The sequence below is a fragment of the Salmo salar genome, chromosome ssa19 (assembly GCF_905237065.1).
Source record: "Salmo salar chromosome ssa19, Ssal_v3.1, whole genome shotgun sequence".
NCBI classification, from domain to species: domain Eukaryota; kingdom Metazoa; phylum Chordata; class Actinopteri; order Salmoniformes; family Salmonidae; genus Salmo; species Salmo salar.
The window spans coordinates 21,918,813-21,938,572 of NC_059460.1; the positions used below are offsets into that span (position 1 = coordinate 21,918,813).

General features: G+C 41.9%; 1 protein-coding gene across 1 annotated transcript in view; it reads right to left on the reverse strand.

The window, feature by feature from the left end:
• Nucleotides 1–17,932, reverse strand: part of LOC106578577 (cadherin-10) — a 69,784-nt gene extending 51,852 nt beyond the window's left edge. The window contains exons 1-2 of the mRNA XM_014157565.2: nt 17,758–17,932; nt 10,451–10,803 (exon numbers count right to left, since the gene is read on the reverse strand). Of these exons, the coding sequence (XP_014013040.1) occupies nt 10,451–10,666 (216 nt within the window). The 5' untranslated portion in view covers nt 10,667–10,803; nt 17,758–17,932. The remainder of the gene's footprint in view (nt 1–10,450; nt 10,804–17,757) is intronic.
• Nucleotides 17,933–19,760: the final 1,828 nt, after the last annotated feature.

Here is a 19,760-nt window from a genome sequence, read left to right on the forward strand (position 1 = left end):
TAAGTTGACTGTGCTTTTAAAAAGCTTGGAAAATTCCAGAAAATTATATCATGGCTTTAGAAGCTTCTGATAGGCTAATTGACATCATTTGAGTCAATTGGATGTGTACCTGTGGATGTATTTCAAGGCCTACCTTCAAACTCAGTGCCTCTTTGCTTGATATCATGGGAAAATCAAAAGAAATCTGCCAAGACCTCAGAAAAAAAATTGTAGACCTCCACAAGTCTGGTTCATCCTTGGGAGCATTTTCCAAACGCCTGAAGACATGGTCATCTGTACAAAGTATGCAAGTATAAACACCATGGGACCACGCAGCCGTCATACCACTCAGCAAGGAGACATGTTCTGTCTCCTAGAAATAAACCTACTTTGGTGCAAAAAGTGCAAATCAATCCCAAAACAGCAGCAAAGGACCTTGTGAAGATGCTGGAGGAAACAGGTACAAAAGTATCTATATCCACAGTAAAACGAGTACTATATCAACATAACCTGAAAGGCTGCGCAGCATAGAAGACGCCACTGCTCCAAAACCGCCATAAAAAGCCAGACTACGGTTTGCAACAAAGATCGTACTTTGGAGAAATGCCATCTGGTCTGATGCAACAAAAATATAACTGTTTGGCAATAATGACCATCATTATGTTTGGAAGAAAAAGGGGGAGGCTTTGAAGCCGCAGAACACCATCCCAACCGTGAAGCACAGGGGTGGCAGCATGTTGTGGGGGTGCTTTACTGCAGGAGGAACTGGTGCACTTAAGAAAATAGATGACATCATGAGGATGGAAAATTAGGTGGATATATTGAAGCAACATCTCAAGACATCAGTCAGGAAGTTAAAGCTTGGTTGCAAATGGACAATGACCCCAAGCATACTTCCAAAGTTGTAGCAAAATGGCTTAAGGAAAACATTGGTGTCACGGTTGGTGTCACGGTTGTCGTAGGAAGAAGAGGACCAAAGTGCAGCGTGTGTGTCATTCCACATTTTATTTATACTGTGGAAACTATGCAATACATAAATACACTGAATGAAAAAAAACAACAAACCGTGACGCAGAGATGAACACATACATAACTCAAAATGAATCACCCACTAAACCCAGGTAGAAAAACCCATACTTAAGTATGATCTCCAATTAGAGACAACGAGGACCAGCTGCCTCTAATTGGAGATCATCCCAAACAAAGCAACATAGAAATACAAAAACTAGAACCTAACAACATAGAAATAGAACACATAGAATAAACCCCCCTGTCACGCCCTGACCTACTCTACCATAGAAAATAACAGCTTCCCATGGTCAGGACGTGACAGTACCCCCCCTCCCCAAAAGATGCTGACACCGAATGCAACTAAAAATCAAAACAAAAAAACAAAAGGGAGGATGGGTAGGGTGACCAGTGTCTATGGCAGCTCTGGTGCAGTACCCAGAACCTTATCATCCAGCGCATCCTCCAGTAGAGGAGACGGCTCTCTGCCCGCTCTAACCCCCGCTCTGCCCGCTGATCCCTCTGCTTCTGTGCCACCGGACCGAATATCGTCGCCGGAGGTTCTGGGCTGCAGGCCTCCACTGGATGCTCTGGGCTGCAGGCCGTCGCTGGCGGCTCTGGGCTGCGAAAGCGCACTGAAGGCCTGATGCGTGGGGCTGGCACAGGTGATGCCAGACTGGTTACACGCACCTTAGGGCAAGTGCGGGGAGCAGGAACAGGACACCCCGGACTGGGCAGGCGCACTGGAGGCCTGATGCTTGGGGCTGGCCTAGGTGGCGCCAGACTGGTAACACGGACCTCATGGCAAGTGCGAGGAGCAGGAACAGGGCGTACCAGGCTGGACAGACTCACTGGAGGCCTGGTACGTGGGGCAGGCACAGAGCACACCGGGCTGTGAATGCGCACTGGCGACAGAGTGCGTATCACCGCATAACACGGTGCTTGCTCAGTCACTCGCTCCCCACGGTAAGCACGAGGAGTTGGCTCAGGTCTCCAACCTGACTCTGCCAATCTCCCCGTGTGCCCCCCCCCCAAAAAAAAATGTGGGGGCTGCCTCTCGCGCTTCCCTCACTGCCATGCTCTCACTGCCTCCACCTGTTCACATGGGAGGCGCTTTTCTCCTGCCCCTAATTCCTCCAAAGCCCTAGATATACTCCTCCTCATCTCCTCCCAAGTCCACTGGTCCAGTCCACGCTGCTTGGTCCTTTGGCGGTGGGTGATTCTGTCACGGTTGTCGTAGGAAGAAGAGGACCAAAGTGCAGCGTGTGTGTCGTTCCACATTTGATTTATACTGTGGAAACTATGCAATACATAAATACACTGAATGAAACCAACAACAAACCGTGACGTAGAGAGGAACACATACATAACTCAAAATTAAATCATCCACAAAACCCAGGTAGAAAAACCCCTTCTTAAGTATGATCTCCAATTAGTTACAACGAGGACCAGCTGCCTCTAATTGGAGATCATCCCAAACAAACCAACATAGAAATACAAAAACTAAACCTAACATAGAAATAGAACACATAGAACAACCCCCCCCCCTGTCATGCCCTGACCTACTCTACCATAGAAAATAACAGCTTACCATGGTCAGGACGTGACAATTGGAGTGGTCATCACAAAGCCCTGACCTCAATCCTATAGAAAATTTGTGGGCAGAACTGACAAAGCGTGTGCGAGCAAGGAGGCCTACAAACCTGACTCAGTTACACTAGCTTTGTCAGGAGGAATGGGCCAAAATTCACCCAACTTTTTGTGGGAAGCTTGTGGAAGGCTACCCAAAACATTTGACCCAAGTTAAACAACCTAAAGGCAATTCTACCAAATACACTCATTTAGTATGTAATCTTCTGACCCACTGGGAATGTGATGAACGAAATAAAAGCTGAAATAAAGAATTCTCTCTACTATTATTGACATTTCACATTAAAATAAAATGGTGATCCTAACTGACCTAAGACAGAGAATTTTTAATAGGATTAAATGTCAGGAATTTTGAAACTATTTCTGATCGATTAGTTATTTAAATAGACACTTTTTCGTATTTCTTTCGAAAACAAGGACATTTTTGAATGGTAGTGTATATCACTTTTACATAAGTATTCAGACCCTTTACTCAGTACTTTGTTGAAGCACCTTTGGCAGTGATTACAGCCTTTAATCTTCTTGGGTATGACACTTGAAGCTTGGCAATTATTCTTCCATTATTCTCTGTAGATCCTCTTAAGCTCTGTCAGGTTGGATGGGGAGCAATGCTGCACAGCTATTTTCAGGTCTCTCCAGAAATTTTCGATCGGGTTCAAGTCCAAGCTCTGGCTTGGCCACTCAAGGACATTCAGAGACTTGTCCCAAAGCAACGACTGCATTGTCTTGGCCGTGTGCGTAGGGTTGTTGTCCTGTTGGAAGGTAAACCTTCACCCCAGTCTGAGGTCCTGAGTGCTCTGGAACAGGTTTTCATCAAGGATCTCTGTAATTTGCCTTTTACCCCAACTAGTCTCCCAGTCCCTGCCGCTGAACATCATCCTCACAGCATGATGCTGCCACCACGCTTCACCGTAGGGATGGTGCCAGGTTTCCTCCAGATATGATGCTTGGCATTCAGGCCAAAGATTTGATCTTGGTTTCTTCAGACCAAAGAATCATGTTTCTCATGGTCTGAGAGTCCTTTAGGTGCCTTTTGGCAAACTCCAAGCAGGCTGTCATGTGACTTTTACTGAGGAGTGGCTTCCGTCTGGCCACTCTACCATAAAGGCTTGATTGGTAGAGTGCTGCAGAGATGGTTGTCCACAAAGGAACTCTGGAGCGCTGTCAGAGTGACCATTGGGTTCTTGGTCATCTCCCTCACCAAGGCCCTTCTCCCCTGGTTGCTTAGTTCTAGGAAGAGTCTTGGTGGTTCCAAACTTCTTCTGTTTAAGAATAATGATGCCACTGTGTTCTTGGGGACCTTCAATGCTGCAGACATTTTTTGGTACCCTTCCCCAGAGCTGTGCCTCAACACAATCCTGTCTTGGAGCTCTAAAGACAATTCCTTTGACGTTATGGCTTGGTTTGTGCTCTGACATGCACTGTCAACTGTGGGACCTAATATAGACAGGTGTGTGCCTTTCCAAATCATGTCCAATCAATTGAATTTACCACAGGTGGACTCCAATCAAGTTGTAGAAACATCTCAAGGATGATCAATGGAAACAGAATGCACCTGAGCTCAATTTAGAATCTCATAGCAATGAGTCTGAATCTTTGTTTTTTTATTTTTAATACATTTGCAAACATTTCTAAAAACCTGTTCTTGCTTTGTCATTATGGGGTACACAAAAATATATTAGGGATTGGATATGATGCAGACAATAACATTGCTGGAAGCTACAATATATCTGTAACATTAAAGCTGATCTGCCCCCCAAGAAAATCATAATAATGAAAAAAGGCTTGGTGGTTCTCTTTTCCAAAGTTCTTGTTGCACAAAATGAGCCTTTGACAGAGGAAAGTTTTTGATGACTAAAAGCTAGAAGCCTTAGTTGATACATCCATTTTTGGATTTATATACTGCATCATTAATTTATAAATCCAAAAATGGATGTATCAACTAAGGCTTCTAGCTTTTAGTCATCAAAAACTTTAGATGCCTCATTTGCTTAGTTCAACTGTCGTACCCAATCAGAACCCAAAATATACGTTAGTTTTACACCAACGTTTGTGAACAACGTAAGTCTAAGCAAACACTGTATAGACTCAAAACATGGTTATCACTATACATTTGATATAATGGATGGTCAGTCCTTGCATCAATAGCCCTATGAAATTTCTCTAGCCCCATCCCTTAGCCTTCTCCCAGCCCTTGTTTTGCAAAAAAGCTTTCTTATTGTATCAATTAAGGATTCTAGCTTTAAATCCCCTTGCACAAACACAGAGGAATAGTCAGTAAAGCAGCAAAGTCATTGGCAATTCTTGTCAGGTCTCTAGTGAGCATTGTTTAGTGCTGCAAAGGGGAGATAGGAAAATAGAGCCCCAAACGGATACAGAATAATTATATTCTCTCTCTCTCTTTGTTAGTTGTCCTTGTTCTCCAGGATTATACACATTCAGTAGTGTTTTTTCAGTTTCTTCAATTTTTCCTATGATCAGTAGAGTGCTCAGGGGAACTGGAGAGCGGCAGCGTTTGTTTACAAAGCATCACAGACTACCAAGAGGTTAAAGGGGTTTTGTCCACATCAATAGCTGGGATGGAACAGCTTTTTATGTGAGTCACTGCACCCCTACAGAAAGAAACTCCAGACACAAGCCTTCTGATTGCATTGCAAGTGTTCACACTTCAGAGCCATACTGAACAAGTACGCCTCCCTCCACGAGGACTTGGCTTGTTAAATACCCTCCCTCATGCTAATGGCTGTCTGAAATGGCTCACTGAAAATCAGGTGATAGTGAATCAGCAACGCCAAGAGGCGCATCTAGTGGAGTTTGACAAAAACACACATGGCCCACTTTCATAATGCTGATTTAGTATCAGGTCCCCCGTCCATGTAATTATATTAATTGATTATCACCGCAAAGGAAAAACTGATCCTATATCAGCAGTACTACGTTGACACACTTCGTGAGTATGGGCCATTCTGTGCACGGTATATAGTTCACCTTGAAGAGAAGCCATTTCAGCACCATGTACAGTTCCACACTGTAGTCATCAGTATAATCCTTTATGACATACAGTATGTATAATGAGCCCTAAAAGCATGACATATATTATGCAGTGTTAATTTTGGCGGTTATTTTAGATTTAGTTTTAGGCTTAAAATACCTTTTAGTTTTAGTCACATTTTCGTAATTTCAGCCTTCGTCTAGTTTGAGTCACAGCCATTATAGTCACATGACAGTCCGTGCATTTTTTTTCTATTAAATAATAGGCTACCTCTAACTTCCATCATGTGCATATTCAGATGTCCAAGTAGGCCTTTTAACCTTTTACATTTTAGCAGACACTCTTATCCAGAGCGACTTACAGTTAGTGCATTCATCTTAAAATAGGACAACCACATCACAGTAAGTCCTTAATAAAGTAGCTATCAGCAAAGTCAGATGTAGTAAGGGGTGAAGAAAAGTCAAGTGCGAGTGCTCATTTACAAAATGCTTTTTTAGGGGGTGGGTGCTATGGGAAGCTGGTTCCACCATTGGGGTGCCAGGACGGAGAAGAGCTTGGACTGGGCTGAGTGGGAGATGCCCTCCCATAGTGCTTAGAGACCAGAGGTGGCAGAACGGAGTGCTCGGGTTGGGGTGTAGGGTTTGAGCATAGCTTGAAGGTAGGGAGGGGCTGTTTCTCTTGCTGGTCCATAAGCAAGTACCATAGTCTTGTAGTGGATGTGAGCTTCGACTGGAAGCCAGTGGAGTGTGCGGAGGAGCAGGGTGACATGAGAGAACTTGGGAAGGTTGAACACCAGGCAGGCTGCAGCATTCTGGATAAATTGCAGGGGTTTGATGGCACAAGTGAGTTGCAGTAGTCCACCTGGGATTAGAGCCTGGATTAGGACCTGCTCCACTTCCTGTGTGAGGTAGGTTCGAACTCTACGGATGTTGTAGAACATCAACTTGCAGGAGTGAGTCACTGCTTTGATGTTTTCAGAGAACAACAGGGTGTTTTCTAGGGTCACGCCAAGGTTCTTTGCACTCTGGGGGGGAGACACCGTGGAGTTGCAACAGTGATGGATAGGTCTTTGAGTAGGCAGGCTTTACCGGGAGGAAGAGCACGTCTGTCTTGTCGAGGTTGAGCTTGAGGTGGTGGGCCGACATCCAAGCTGAGATATCTGTCAGGCAAGCAGAGATGTGTATCACCATCTGGGTGTCAGAAGGGGGAAGGAGAAAAGTGGCATAGTGTCATCCGCATTCTATGATAGGAGAGACCATGTGACGATATGACGGAGCCGAGTGACTTGGTGTAGAGAGAGAAGAGGGCCTAGAATCGAGCCCCGGGGGACACCAGTCGTGAGAGTATGTGATACAGACACCTGGTGGGTGGTAGATAATAACAATGTTAAGTTTGAGTAGACAAGTGACAGTGACAGCGTGGAAATCAAATGAGGAAATGGACAGGTGAGAGGGAAAAAAATGTAATATCTCCACTTAGGAGAAATTAGTAGCCCTGTGCCACCTCCGCAATGACCAGATGCTCTCTGATAATGAGAGAAAACATAGTCAGATGAAGAGAGAGCAGCTGGAGTAGCAGTGTTCTCTGTGGTGATCCATGTTTCCGTCAGGGCCAAAAATTCATGGGACTGAAATGCAGCATAGGCTGAGATTAATTTAGTGTTCTTGACCGCCGATCGGCAGTTCCAAACGCTGCCAGAGACCAGGAATTCCACATGGATTGTGAGTGCAGGGTACACAAAATTAGAAGGGTTGCAGCCGGGGGGGCGTCTGAAAAGTCTACAGGTAGAGGAGCAAACTGAGATAGAACACACAGACAGTTGCAAAAGCTACAAAAGAGCAAAATTAGATATTCTGAAAATCACTAGGTAAGCTCCTCAAGTGAGAGTGTTGTGGGGCCTTTCTCTCTTTCCTTCCTCAAATAACTCTGCAGAACCATCTTTGTTTCGTTGACAGCCTTAGTTTTGCGACACGACCACCGCTGAGAAAACAGAGGAGACTGAAGTACAAATACTAATTGCTAATTGCCTTGAAAAGGTGAAGAGCACACCTCCCGGTACTAATTGCTGATTTCCTAGGAGACGAGAAACCACTCCCCCTCCAATAAAGCCACTGATTATGAAAACAACAAGTCATAAATTGCCCTGTCCCTTAATCCTGGTTGATGTGTCAACAATCAACTGCAAGTTAATAGCAGTCAGCAGTTCACAACACCAAGTAGGCTACTGGGAAGACAGGTAGAACTTATAGCAGATTCCCTTGTATACCTTAGCTTGCAACATTGATATTATGGCAGATTGTAACGAATGCCAACCATAATTAACCATTTAGGCTATAAAAAAGCCTTGGCTGCAGGTTAAACAATTTACAGCTCTGATTTTCTCCATCATAGCCATCAAGGAGGAGTAAATTATAGGGTTGACCTTGAAAAGGGGAGAATTTAATTTAAGCTTTCCAAAAATCCCAGAAGTATTAATGTACTCCTAATACTCAACAAATTGCATTTGTTTTTCCCATAGGAAAAAAGCAACCACAACTAGCATTTGCGGACCGTGGCGCCAGAGTGGCAACACAGATGAATGAATAACAGAACACATGGGAAAATAGAGTTTCCAGTGTGCTCAAAGCAAAAATAGCCTACTTGAAAGAAAGAGAGAGTAAACATTATTGTTTCAGGTTGAGGTTAGTTACATGTGAAGTGTCTTGCTTCGCATCAGTTCAAAAGACTGACGAATGACTCACGTGACAGCCTGAGAGCAGTGTGGGAGCCGGGCAGAATCAGATCACAAAACTGAAAGATATCAATTCTGCAAATAAGAGGATTGCATCAAATATTCTGCATGCATGCATACTTATGATTGGACAAAACAAATGTTATCGTCATAGTTTTAGTCAGGAAAAATAGGTTGTTGACAATATTTTTTTGTCATAGTTATTGTTGACAAAATGAACACTGATACAATGGTTTAGTAACCATTAGTTGTAAGGATGTGCCCAGAACCTCACACCGCCACAGTGTTTTCAACTTACATATTAGACACATTATTAAATTTTTCTTATTTATTTATACAGTAATTATTACTCAACGTGTCCTCACCTAGGATTTGTACTGACAACCTCTTTGTTCACTGCCTTCTGATCTTCCTGCTATGTCACCATTTCTGTGTCAATAACTGATTTCACCTGTATTCCTACACTTTGGACTTTGTTAAAAATACACTCAAGAAAAACTATTATAATATCATTGTGATTCAGGATTAACATCGAAAATATAATAGTATGCCCCACCAACATTAGACAACTATACAGAAAACCCTCAAATGGCTGAAATAGTCAAATTAAAAACAATGACAGTCAGATTAAGGGATAACTAAAATAGCAGTGCAGATGGCACTCTTTTGCTATGTGCAGAGATGTATTGAATCTGTAAGGGAGTTCTGAAAAAGCTACAGACTTTGTGGCACAGCAAAACATTTGCAGTTTCACATGTGAAACTTGATTGGATGTGAAATAAATAAGCCCAGCTTGGTGCTGGGCCTTTAAGTGCCTGTCCTTATGCCCAGGCTTTTCACCACTCCTTCTCACAGACAACAATTCCAGAGTGAAGCTGATGGAATTAGCGTTAGCAATCAACACTAGCTTCTTCAGTAAAGCCAGCGTGTGGGTGTTTCTTTTCTCCCCCTTTATTTATTGCGGCCTCATGTCATTCTGGCAGTTTGATTGTGAATGATATTGGACACCGGGTGAGTCAATGGCCAGCGCATGTGATTGCTGTCATGCCAGGAAACTTGCCAGTGTGCCAGCCAGAGACCATCAAAGAGTCAGGAAGAAAGCCAGAATGCAGCAGTCACTGACAACATCAGTGGATAGCCTCAATGGATAGCCGGGCCTGTTTTGTTGCCTCATCACATATAACACAGTGAAGTGAAATATCATTGACCTGGCTTGATTGATTCATCATTTCTCTCTCTAACACCCCCTTTCCCTCCATCTTTTCCTTTTTGTTGTTCCCCTGATTCTCTCCAATGCGTCAGGACGATGCTATCTGCCAAGCTGGTAGTCATATCCTTCTACTCCACCCTGTACCATGACACTTGTTTACTCTTGAGGATGAGGCATGTGATGAAAGCCAGCTTCCTCTGAGAAAATAGGCTTTCGACAGTCACCTCGTTCCCCTCCCTCAGGATGATAAATGTAGCATCATCTCTAACACTGTGACTAGCTCCCTTTGTTAGCACTAACATGGGTGGCTTGACAAGTCGCTCCTCTGATCTAAAGTAGGGGGTTATAGCTCTGAGAAATATTTATGTTTTTTGTGCTGTCTTATCAGTTAAAGAGCTGTGTCAACATGACAGAGGTGGCTCAGGCCGTTGACAATGTGAGGTAGTGGGTCAGTGATTTTGTCTAGCCTCATGATGTGATTTGATTATGCTGTCTGTTATCCCTCACATATGGGAACATCTATTCCTCCTCTATCTGTCATGTTAAATTGCTAATTTGAGAGACTGATTCTTCATTTAGATTTCTCTATTCCCACTGTTGTTTTTGAATTGTTGTGTGAATGAGAGACTGGAATTAGTTGCACGTTGCTGGGAAATGGAGCCCATTCCCTTAACCTATGGCTATTGGTTTAACAAGCTGATCTTTACATTAAGGGAGTTCTCAGGTGGTGCACTCCTCTCTAATTTCTATGTCCTAACTATTGAAAGGTATGTCAATACAACAGGAACAGTCCTTTTGACTGAGTGTACTATGACATAATCGATCATCTCTAGGCAGCCTACAAAGAATGTCCCATAAAAACGGCACATAAAACCCTTACCTTGCCAACATACTGGTTGTCATTCCCTGTGTACTCCTCTAGAAGAAAGAATTGATTCCACATCCATCCTCGTTTGGAGCGCTGGAGTATCTTTCCATCATCCTTCGCCAGTGATGTTCCCAACAGATTCACAGTATGTCCAGGTGCCACGGGCAGGGCAGTGATTGGCAGCAGAATGGAGACCATTATTAGAATCTGGAAGTGATTGGTTATCATGGTATCCAATCACGTGGGGAAGAAGTTCTGTATGACTAATGTGTTATGGTAATGAGCTTCTGGTAGGATGCACGCTGGAATGCAACACCACCAAATCATGCATTGTAGTCCTTTTCCCTTTGATAGCCTATTGATCCCTGTGAAGAAGAAAAACAAGGATGAATCAGAGAGATAACACAACAATGATATTGAATTCAGGTAGGCATAATTTGTTTCAATATCCGCCCAAAGGTAATATCGCCTGCCTGTGTCCAGTATTAAGAGAAAATTGGCTTCAAAGCTGTTTAGCGTTGCCAGTATTTTAATTGCTACTGTTTTTCTCCATAGATAAAACATTATGAATTATATGCTCTGGAAGATGAGATTAGAAATTTCTTCAAATGCGTTCATTGATTCTCTTAAAGGAATTCTAGTTTCAAAGTCTGCCATTTTATCTAGAATTAGCTCTGATAAGCTAGCTCAAACCTGCTAGTTTCAAACTGCTAGTTCCAGTAAAAAAACATGTGACAGTAGTTTTAGTTCATGCAAAAAATAAGTTATTGACTCATTCCTACATACAACTTTTAGCTGGCTAGCTAGCTAGATGACGTGAACTTGTGGTTTAGTTCATCGTTTTTTTGCAAGCTAGCTATCAGCTGGCTAGCTAGTTTGATTAAAAACAGTTGTGAAATGACAACACGTGTATCATTTCTAGAAACAAAGGGTAGTGAAGTAAATGAAAATACAGCCAGCTAGAATTAAATTAAAGGAAGTTAGCTAGCTTGCTAGCTACATATATACAGTTGAAGTCGGAAGTTTACATACACCTTAGCCAAATACATTTAAACTCAGTTTTTCAAAACTCCTGACATTTAATCTTTGTAAAAATTACCTGTTTTAGGTCAGTTAGGATCACCACTTTATTTTAAGAATGTGAAATGTCAGAATAACAGTAGAGAAATTATTTCTTTCTTTCATTACATTCCCAGTGGGTCAGAAGTTTACATACACTAAATTAGTATTTGGTAGCATTGCCTTTAAATTGTTTAACTTGGGTCTAATGTTTCGGGTAGCCTCCCACATGCTTCCCATAATAAACTGGGTGAATTTTGTCCCATTCCTCCAGACAGAGCTGGTGTAACTGAGTCAGGTTTGTAGGCCTCCTTGCTCGCTCATGGTTTTTCAGTTCTGCCCACAAATTTTCCATAGGATTGAGGTCAGAGCTTTGTGATGGCCACTCCAATACCTTGACTTTGTTGTCCTTAAGCCATTTTGCCACAACTTTGGAAGTATGCTTGGGGTCTTTGTTCATTTGGAAGACCCATTTGCGACCATGGTTTAACTTCCTGACATGTCTTGAGATGTTGCTTCAATATATCCACCTAATTTTCCAACCTCATGATGCCATCAATTTTGTAAAGTGCACCAGTCCCTCCTGCAGTAAAGCACCCCCACAACATGATGCTGTCATCCCCGTGCTTCACGGTTGGGATGGTGTTCTTCGGCTTGCAAGCCTCCCCCTTTTCCTCCAAACAAAACGATGGTCATTATGGCCAAACAGTTTTATTCTTGTTTCATCAGACCAGAGGACATTTCTCCGTGTGCAGTTGCAAACCGTAGTCTGGCTTTTTTTATGGCGGTTTTGGAGCAGTGCCGTCTTCCTTGCTGAGCGGCCTTGCAGGTTATGTCGCTATAGGACTTGTTTTACTGTGGATATAGATACTTTTGTACCTGTTTCCTCCAGCATCTTCACAAGGTCCTTTGCTGTTGTTCTGGGATTGATTTGCACTTTCGCACCAAAGTATGTTAATCTCTAGGAGACAGTACACGTCTCCTTCCTGAGCGGTATGGCGGCTGCGTGGTCACATGGTGTATATACTTGCATACTATTGTTTGGACAGATGAACGTGGTACCTTCAGCCATTTGGAAATTGCTCCCAAGGATGAACCAGACTTGTGGAGGTCTACAATTTTTTTCTAAGGTCTTGGCTGATTTCTTTTGATTTTCCCATGATGTCAAGGAAAGAAGCACATAATTTGAAGGTAGGCCTTGAAATACATCCACAGGTACACCTCCAATTGACTCAAATGATGTCAATTAGCCTATCAGAAGCTTCTAAAGCCATGACATCATTTTCTGGAATTTTCCAAGCTTTTTAAAGGCACAGTCAACTTAGTGTGTGTAAACTTCTGACCCGCTGGAATTGTGATACAGTGAATTATAAGTGAAATAATCTGTCTGTAAACATTTGTTTGAAAGATTACTTGTGTCATGCACAAGTATTGCCAAAACTATAGTTTGTTAACAAGAAATGTGTGGAGTGGTTTAAAAATGAGTTTAATGACTTCAACGTAAATGTATGTAAACTTCTGACTTCAACTGTAACTCAACCATGGTTTTCCTAGCCTGCTTCATATACAGCTTAAGCTAGCCATCTTCCTATGTATTGATGAAATGGTGGCTGACCACTAACATAGCTATATCTATGAGTATGTGTTCCATAAGAAAAACAGTCTCCCACGTGCAGAGCTGTGGTGTAGTGGTAACACTCCCGGGCACAAGTCGCACATATGATTATCTATTGGGTATTGGGCTTCAATCCTAAGCATCCACCCTCTTTAATATTTCATTTTTGGATCTCTTAATTATTTCATTTGCATTCATGGGATAATATTCATTTACATGTGGCGGTGCTTCAGTTCCATCAATGGAAACTATAATACTAATTTGTTCACAGAAAAAAACTGGGTCATTTGTTCAAATCTAATGCCTTCGTTGACTTTAGTGTTCTTTTTTCAGATTGTTGAACAAAAGTGGTGGAATTCTAAAATCTGGTCCTTGTTTGTTCACGGTCCCTCGTTAGATACACAATGAATGCTTGTCAGGATGGCACTGGCACTATGGCCTTTCCACAAGCCTCCCACTAAATTGTCTCCTTTAGAAAAGGAGGACAAGATTTATTAGGATTAACTTCCCAAAGACCATAAATTATGTATGAATCCCCAAATTACCTATCAAGTCAGGCCCTGATGGGGAATTTACTTCATCTCGGTACTCTATCGAACATGCCATGAAGCCAATAATACAGTACCTTTAGAAGTCACAGCCAGCAAGTCAATTATTCTCATCAAGCATGGGATACTTTTTTAAATATATATACGTTTATGTGTGTGTGTGTGTGTGTGTGTGTGTGTGTGTGTGTGTGTGTGTGTGTGTGTGTGTGTGTGTGTGTGTGTGTGTGTGTGTGTGTGTGTGTGTGTGTGTGTGTACTGTGGATATAAATAAATAGGGGGTATTTTTAAGACAGTTTTGAAACAAGAGGAGGATACAGGTAGGTGGAGCCCATTTAGTGAGAGGCTAGTGGAAAGGCCTTCATTGTGTATCTAATGAGGGACCGTGAACAAACAAAGACCGATTTTTTTTAATTCCCCCACTTTTGTTCAACAAAAATAACCCTAATATCAATGAAGGCATTAGATTTGAATGAACAAAGGACCCTGTTTTTCTGTGAACAAATTAGTATTATGTTTTTCATTGATGGAACTGAAGCACCGCCACATGTAAATTAATATTATCCCATGAATGCAAATCAAATAATTAAGCTAATGAGATCCAAAAATGAAATATTAAAGAGTCTTAAAGAGCTCTGCGGAATGTAATTCATGTCATTAGAGATTGAGCTAATGCCTGTACTGAATCAAACCATGACTCTCATACAGACAGGTTATGTCTTGTATCCAAATGTTAAAAGGTTTTGACAATATCAGAGAGAGACAGTTGAGATTGGAAATACTGGTACGGTCTCAGTTGTCATCCAAGGTCAATACTTCAAAATATTAAGCGGGACTAGACCATTAATGGTAATTTAGAGTAAGGAAAACCAACCAGTTTCCCAGAAGTCTAATCTCAGTAAAACAGCAGAACATAAAAAAATCGCTAAATTCAGAAAAATTGACAATACATGAGGACAAATTCATAATTTTCACAAAGCATGAGATCGATAACATCTATGAACCAAGAACATTTGATATCGACTGTGGTTTTCTCTCTCCATACCACCAGATATAGAATGAAACCAAGAACATTGGGGATGTCGTGGGGTGCCAGTAAGCCATAAACTGATGATGATGTACTGTTATCACTTCACTACGTGCCCAGGGTTTGCCATGAATATGACAGGCTGCAGGCGGGCGCAGCATCCCAGAAATCGGGAAACATTGGCTGGAAATTAATCTGGGCTGATTCCCGTGATTGCATTTTCTAATTATCATTCAAGGCTGTCCTTGAGTTTTAATAGCATTCTGGATATTAAGCTTTGATGCACCATGCCTATTAAGCATTAGGCCAGTGTGTCTTTTTAGAATTCCTCCAAACCCTCCATTAAAGGATGAGCTGAGCAGAGTGTACTGACTGGATTTCTTGTCCAGATGCTATAGACTCCGCTCACTGAATTATCTAGACTTGATTAGTCCATTAAATGCCTACAGTGTATTAAAAAGTTGTTTATGATTAGATTAGGTGGTAGAAAGCTTGAGAGGCTTGGCATGCAAACAGCCAGAGAGAGGCATGAAAGGACAAAATCGTTAAATATGCTCTTATAAGTTAAGTCTTTGAGTAGAGCGTTTAATTTATGGTTGTCTATTCTGGCAAACGCTAGTGGAATAAACACTATTACACACACACAGTTGGGAGTGTTTAGACTCCTAACAGACATGGTCAGTGGAATTGCACTCGCCCTTTATACTATATGAGTATCCTGGGTGCATTTCTCCTGAAATCCGAAAACCTATCTGCAACAGCAGCCTTAATAGGGAATATATAACCACTTGGAGCCCAGCTCGGGCCATTCCATTTTACAATAGAATGCTCCCTAGACCTTTATAATAAAGTGGACACTGATGATCACATCTCCCTCTGCAATAATCAAACTTAAATCACATACATACTGTATCTTGCTTTGCCATCAACAAACTCACTGAAGGGCACTAAGGGATACCTTATGGCCACAATTTGAGAATGTTGTGCTTATGACATTACGTCATTAAAAAGAAAATTGGTCAAATACAACATATTCTATATTTGGTTTATATGATGTCCATGTGGATGGATCTATCTTAAAAAGACAGAGAGATGGTTTGAATACATATTTGACAAAAATCAAACGTGGTACTTCTTGAAAATCTAAACATTTTAGAAAAATTGGGCACTTGAGGTTTAGGCAGTTGTGGTCTATTGAGGTCAAGGGATATTTAGGTTTAGGCAGTTGTGGTCTATTGAGGTCAAGGGATATTTATAATAATTATTAATGGCTGTTTTGTGATTTAGAGATTGAGTGGCTCTTGCCTTCTGATTGCACACTCACAGACCACCACAGAGCCTGTCTACAGTCGGGCGGTGATACAGCTGTGAAAAAGCAGCAGACCTGTAAAAGTGCCCACTTGGTGGAGCCCTAGACCTTTCCAACATCGCTAGCATCCCGGCTGCTGGCTGCAGTCTTTGGCAATGCTTGACAGCCCTTTATAGATGCTCTGAAATCTGCCGCAATTTTGAAATGCTCTCTTCACTTTGTAACTTGAAAACTGGTCCAAAAGGGGGTAGACTTCTTACATATGTGAGGCCATAAACAGACAATATCAATCCCATTGAATAAATCATCACTGTAGATAGTTATAGTTAGAGCTGTAATTTTGATCTGAATGTGACACAATAAGTGGAAGATTATAATTTCTTTGAAAGTTTCTTTTGCAGTCTATTTATGAGTTTATTGATCATATTTTAAATTATGTGTTTTGAATGAGCCCCACTACACAAAATTCACTTTGTTACAGGATCCCAGCAATTTCGAACAATGACAACCCACATGATATATATATATTTTTATAGAGCTTTTTTTCCTAACTATATCCAACATGTTAATTTAGAGAACGTCCGTTATGTTTACATTGAGGCTGTTTAAAGATTTGGTTTAGTGTTTGTATGAGAGCCATGCAGTTTGTGTGTGTGGGAGGGCAGGGATTTGCTATTATTCGTTCCAACACTGAAAGGCCATTACATATCTGACAATAATTTAGGGAACATGTTAGTGGTTAATTTGTGTTAAACAATAATGCATTACACAAACGACCCAGTACAAAATGCACCCTTATAAATCACCTGTGTGATTATAAAGCTGTCTCCACCAAGCCCCACAAAACACAGCAGCAGAGAGAATGAGGGGAAGAGAGGGAGAGAGAGAAAAAGAGAGAGAGAGAGACAGAAGGACAGAGAAGTGCGTTCTTTGCTTCAGTGTACATACGACATCCTAACATACTCATTGAGTGCAGTGCTCAAAACCCCATGATCAACCCCTTCACCCTTCCATGCATTTGAGCTGAGATAGGATCAGTAGTACAGTGCCTCACCATCAATTCTGCTCACACTTAATTACAGGTAACGTTATGCCATCTCTACAACACACACACGCACACACAAACACACACAAATCCCTCTGGCAGCTGACATAAGTCTGAATATCACTTAGCTTATTGGTGAAAGGCCGTTCATTAAAACATCTAAATCAGAGTGATACACTGGAGGAAGTAAACTGCCGTTAGCGTTCACATCTGTAAATCCCCTACATGCGCAAACACAATGCCAGTCCTATTTTGTTTAGGAAAAGTATCTGAATGTATGCAGCTACTGCCTTTCACATCTGTAAATCTGTCACACGAGCACTGTGTCCATCCGATTTTGTTTAAGAAAAGTATCTGAACACATGTAGCTACTGTCCTTCTTCTAGCACTTTCTATTTTGGAGTTTCCTAAGACTGCAGTGGTTTTACAGAGATGGAGAGGAAAGTTGCCCCAGAGATTTGGTAGGACTAAAACTTCATAAAATATTCAACACAGAGGTTCCAGATATCAACCCCTTGATTATATGTTATTTGTAGCATGGCAGGTGTCCAAAGTAAAGAATACTGCACGTTAACAACATGTAATGCATTGATTTAATTATTTACCTGTTCTCAACAATCCAGCACCTATCTATTGCAGGTGGGTTATTTCACCCCACCATCCAGAAAAGTGAGGCAAAATATCCTTTAAAACAGAGAACAGAAAATCAGAAACCTTACCTTTTGTATTTACAGCTTAGTAGTGTCCATCTGTGTTTCTGAGTGTCGTGTTACTGTCCCTACTCCTCACGTAGCAGTGCTTAGAGGTGGCGCTTATTCTGAATCCTCTCGGCTGCACTTACATTCCAAGACTGACAACAGTGCTGTGAGAGCGAGTGTGAGTGTAAGTGTCTGTTCAGCCTGCTACTCTCCCTCCCCCTCCCTCTATTTCTCCACCCCCTGCCTCTCTTTTTTTTCTCTTCTCCCCCACCCTCTGTCTTTCCAACCTCTCTCTCCCTGCCTATCTCCCTCCCTCTTTCTCTCTCTCTGCCTCTCTCTCTCCTCTCTCTCTCTCTTTCTCTCTCTCTCTCTCTCTCTTTCTCTCTCTCTCTCTCTCTCTCTCTCGCTGCATCACATCTTGCTGTGGATGTCGGGAAGACTGAAGCGGAGAAGAAAAAAAAGAGAGAAAAGAAAAAGGAGCAATGGCAACAAGGGGACAAGGAAAGGAGAGTGTCCTTACTCCCAACAGTTGACTATAGCAGCAGTGGAATTGAGGATGGGGAGGTTAGGAGGCTGAAGGGGCGTGGACTCCTGGATGGCACAGAAAGATCTCCATGTGAACGCAGGGAGAAAGGGGGAAAGGCAGCTATGTAGAAAGGAGGATCACTAGTCTATGCTAGGATGTACTAAGCTACTCTTATTTACATTTACATGTACGTCATTTAGCAGACGCTCTTATCCAGAGCGACTTACGGATTGACTCTGTGATGTTCGATGTCTAAAGCAATCGTCCGGATCTAATCTCCTTTCAATGACAATGGAATGAAGGAGAAACCAGGCATGAGTTGTAAATAACCCTCTCAGAGGGAGGATGTTTCTCCATCTCCATCGCCGCCTGGTGACTTGGCCAACCAGCCAGCAGTGAAACGTAGTGTGTGCGAGCAGGAAGTCTGTCCAGGCAGGCAGCACTCAATCATATCTTTTCATTATTTGCCTTTTGAAAGTGATACAGCATTTTAATTTAGTTGAGAGAGAATTACATGCCAATACACATACATGTATCTTGAGCTGATAAATGATGTGATGGAGAAACTTTGAAATGCATGGGATGTCCCTCAGGGTCTGCAGTCAGTCCACTAGCCCTCATCCTAGCACAAGTTGTATCTCCCACTATCAGTGTGGATAGATGATTAACTCAATGTCTCTATTTGCCAAAAGGTGTGCACTATGTTGGGAATAGGGTGCCACTTGAGATGCAGACAAATTGTACCTAATAAATAAATAAATAAATAAATAAATAAATAAATCAAAATGCAAACAGGTTAAACTAATTAACACAGGCACTGAGGTAGCCTTTCTCTGATGTGAAGCCAACTCCACATCCTTCATAATTTACAGTTGTGTCGTTTCTGCTGTCATGAGAGATATATAGGGTAACTGTGTGTGTGTGTGTGTGTCTCTGTGTGTGTTTGTGCGTGCGTACGTGTGTACGTGAGTGTGTCTGCGCATGTCGTATCGATGTGTCCCCATTTGTGTGTGTAACAAGCCAGTGTAAAAACAGGCTATTTTGTACATAAACAGGTTATTTGTTTTAATTTTCTTGTCATTTACATCCTTAATTATCTTGTTACCAGTACCACCCATTACTATATTTGCTGGTGACAGAGACATGGTTGTTGAATTCATTCATTTTCAGTCTGTGCCCTTCACCAAATGAGATTCTACTTGAACACCTTGTAATTAAAATTGAATTATTTAAGACAATAAAATGCATATTTCATAAGGCCTTATTTTATGTGCGTAGTTTTACCCTAATACAGTGGCCTGAAACTCATCTTATTGGAATCCAGCCAGAGTCGGGATATCCAACATCTGGAGAAAATAAATCACCTGCAACCTGCACTCAAAATGACTGCCAGGGTTGGGAAGACTAAGGTATGGGACTACCTTAATTACACATTTAAACTGGAACAACATTTTCAGTAACGGGTGCAATAAGTCCAAGTTACAGATTTGAATAGTTT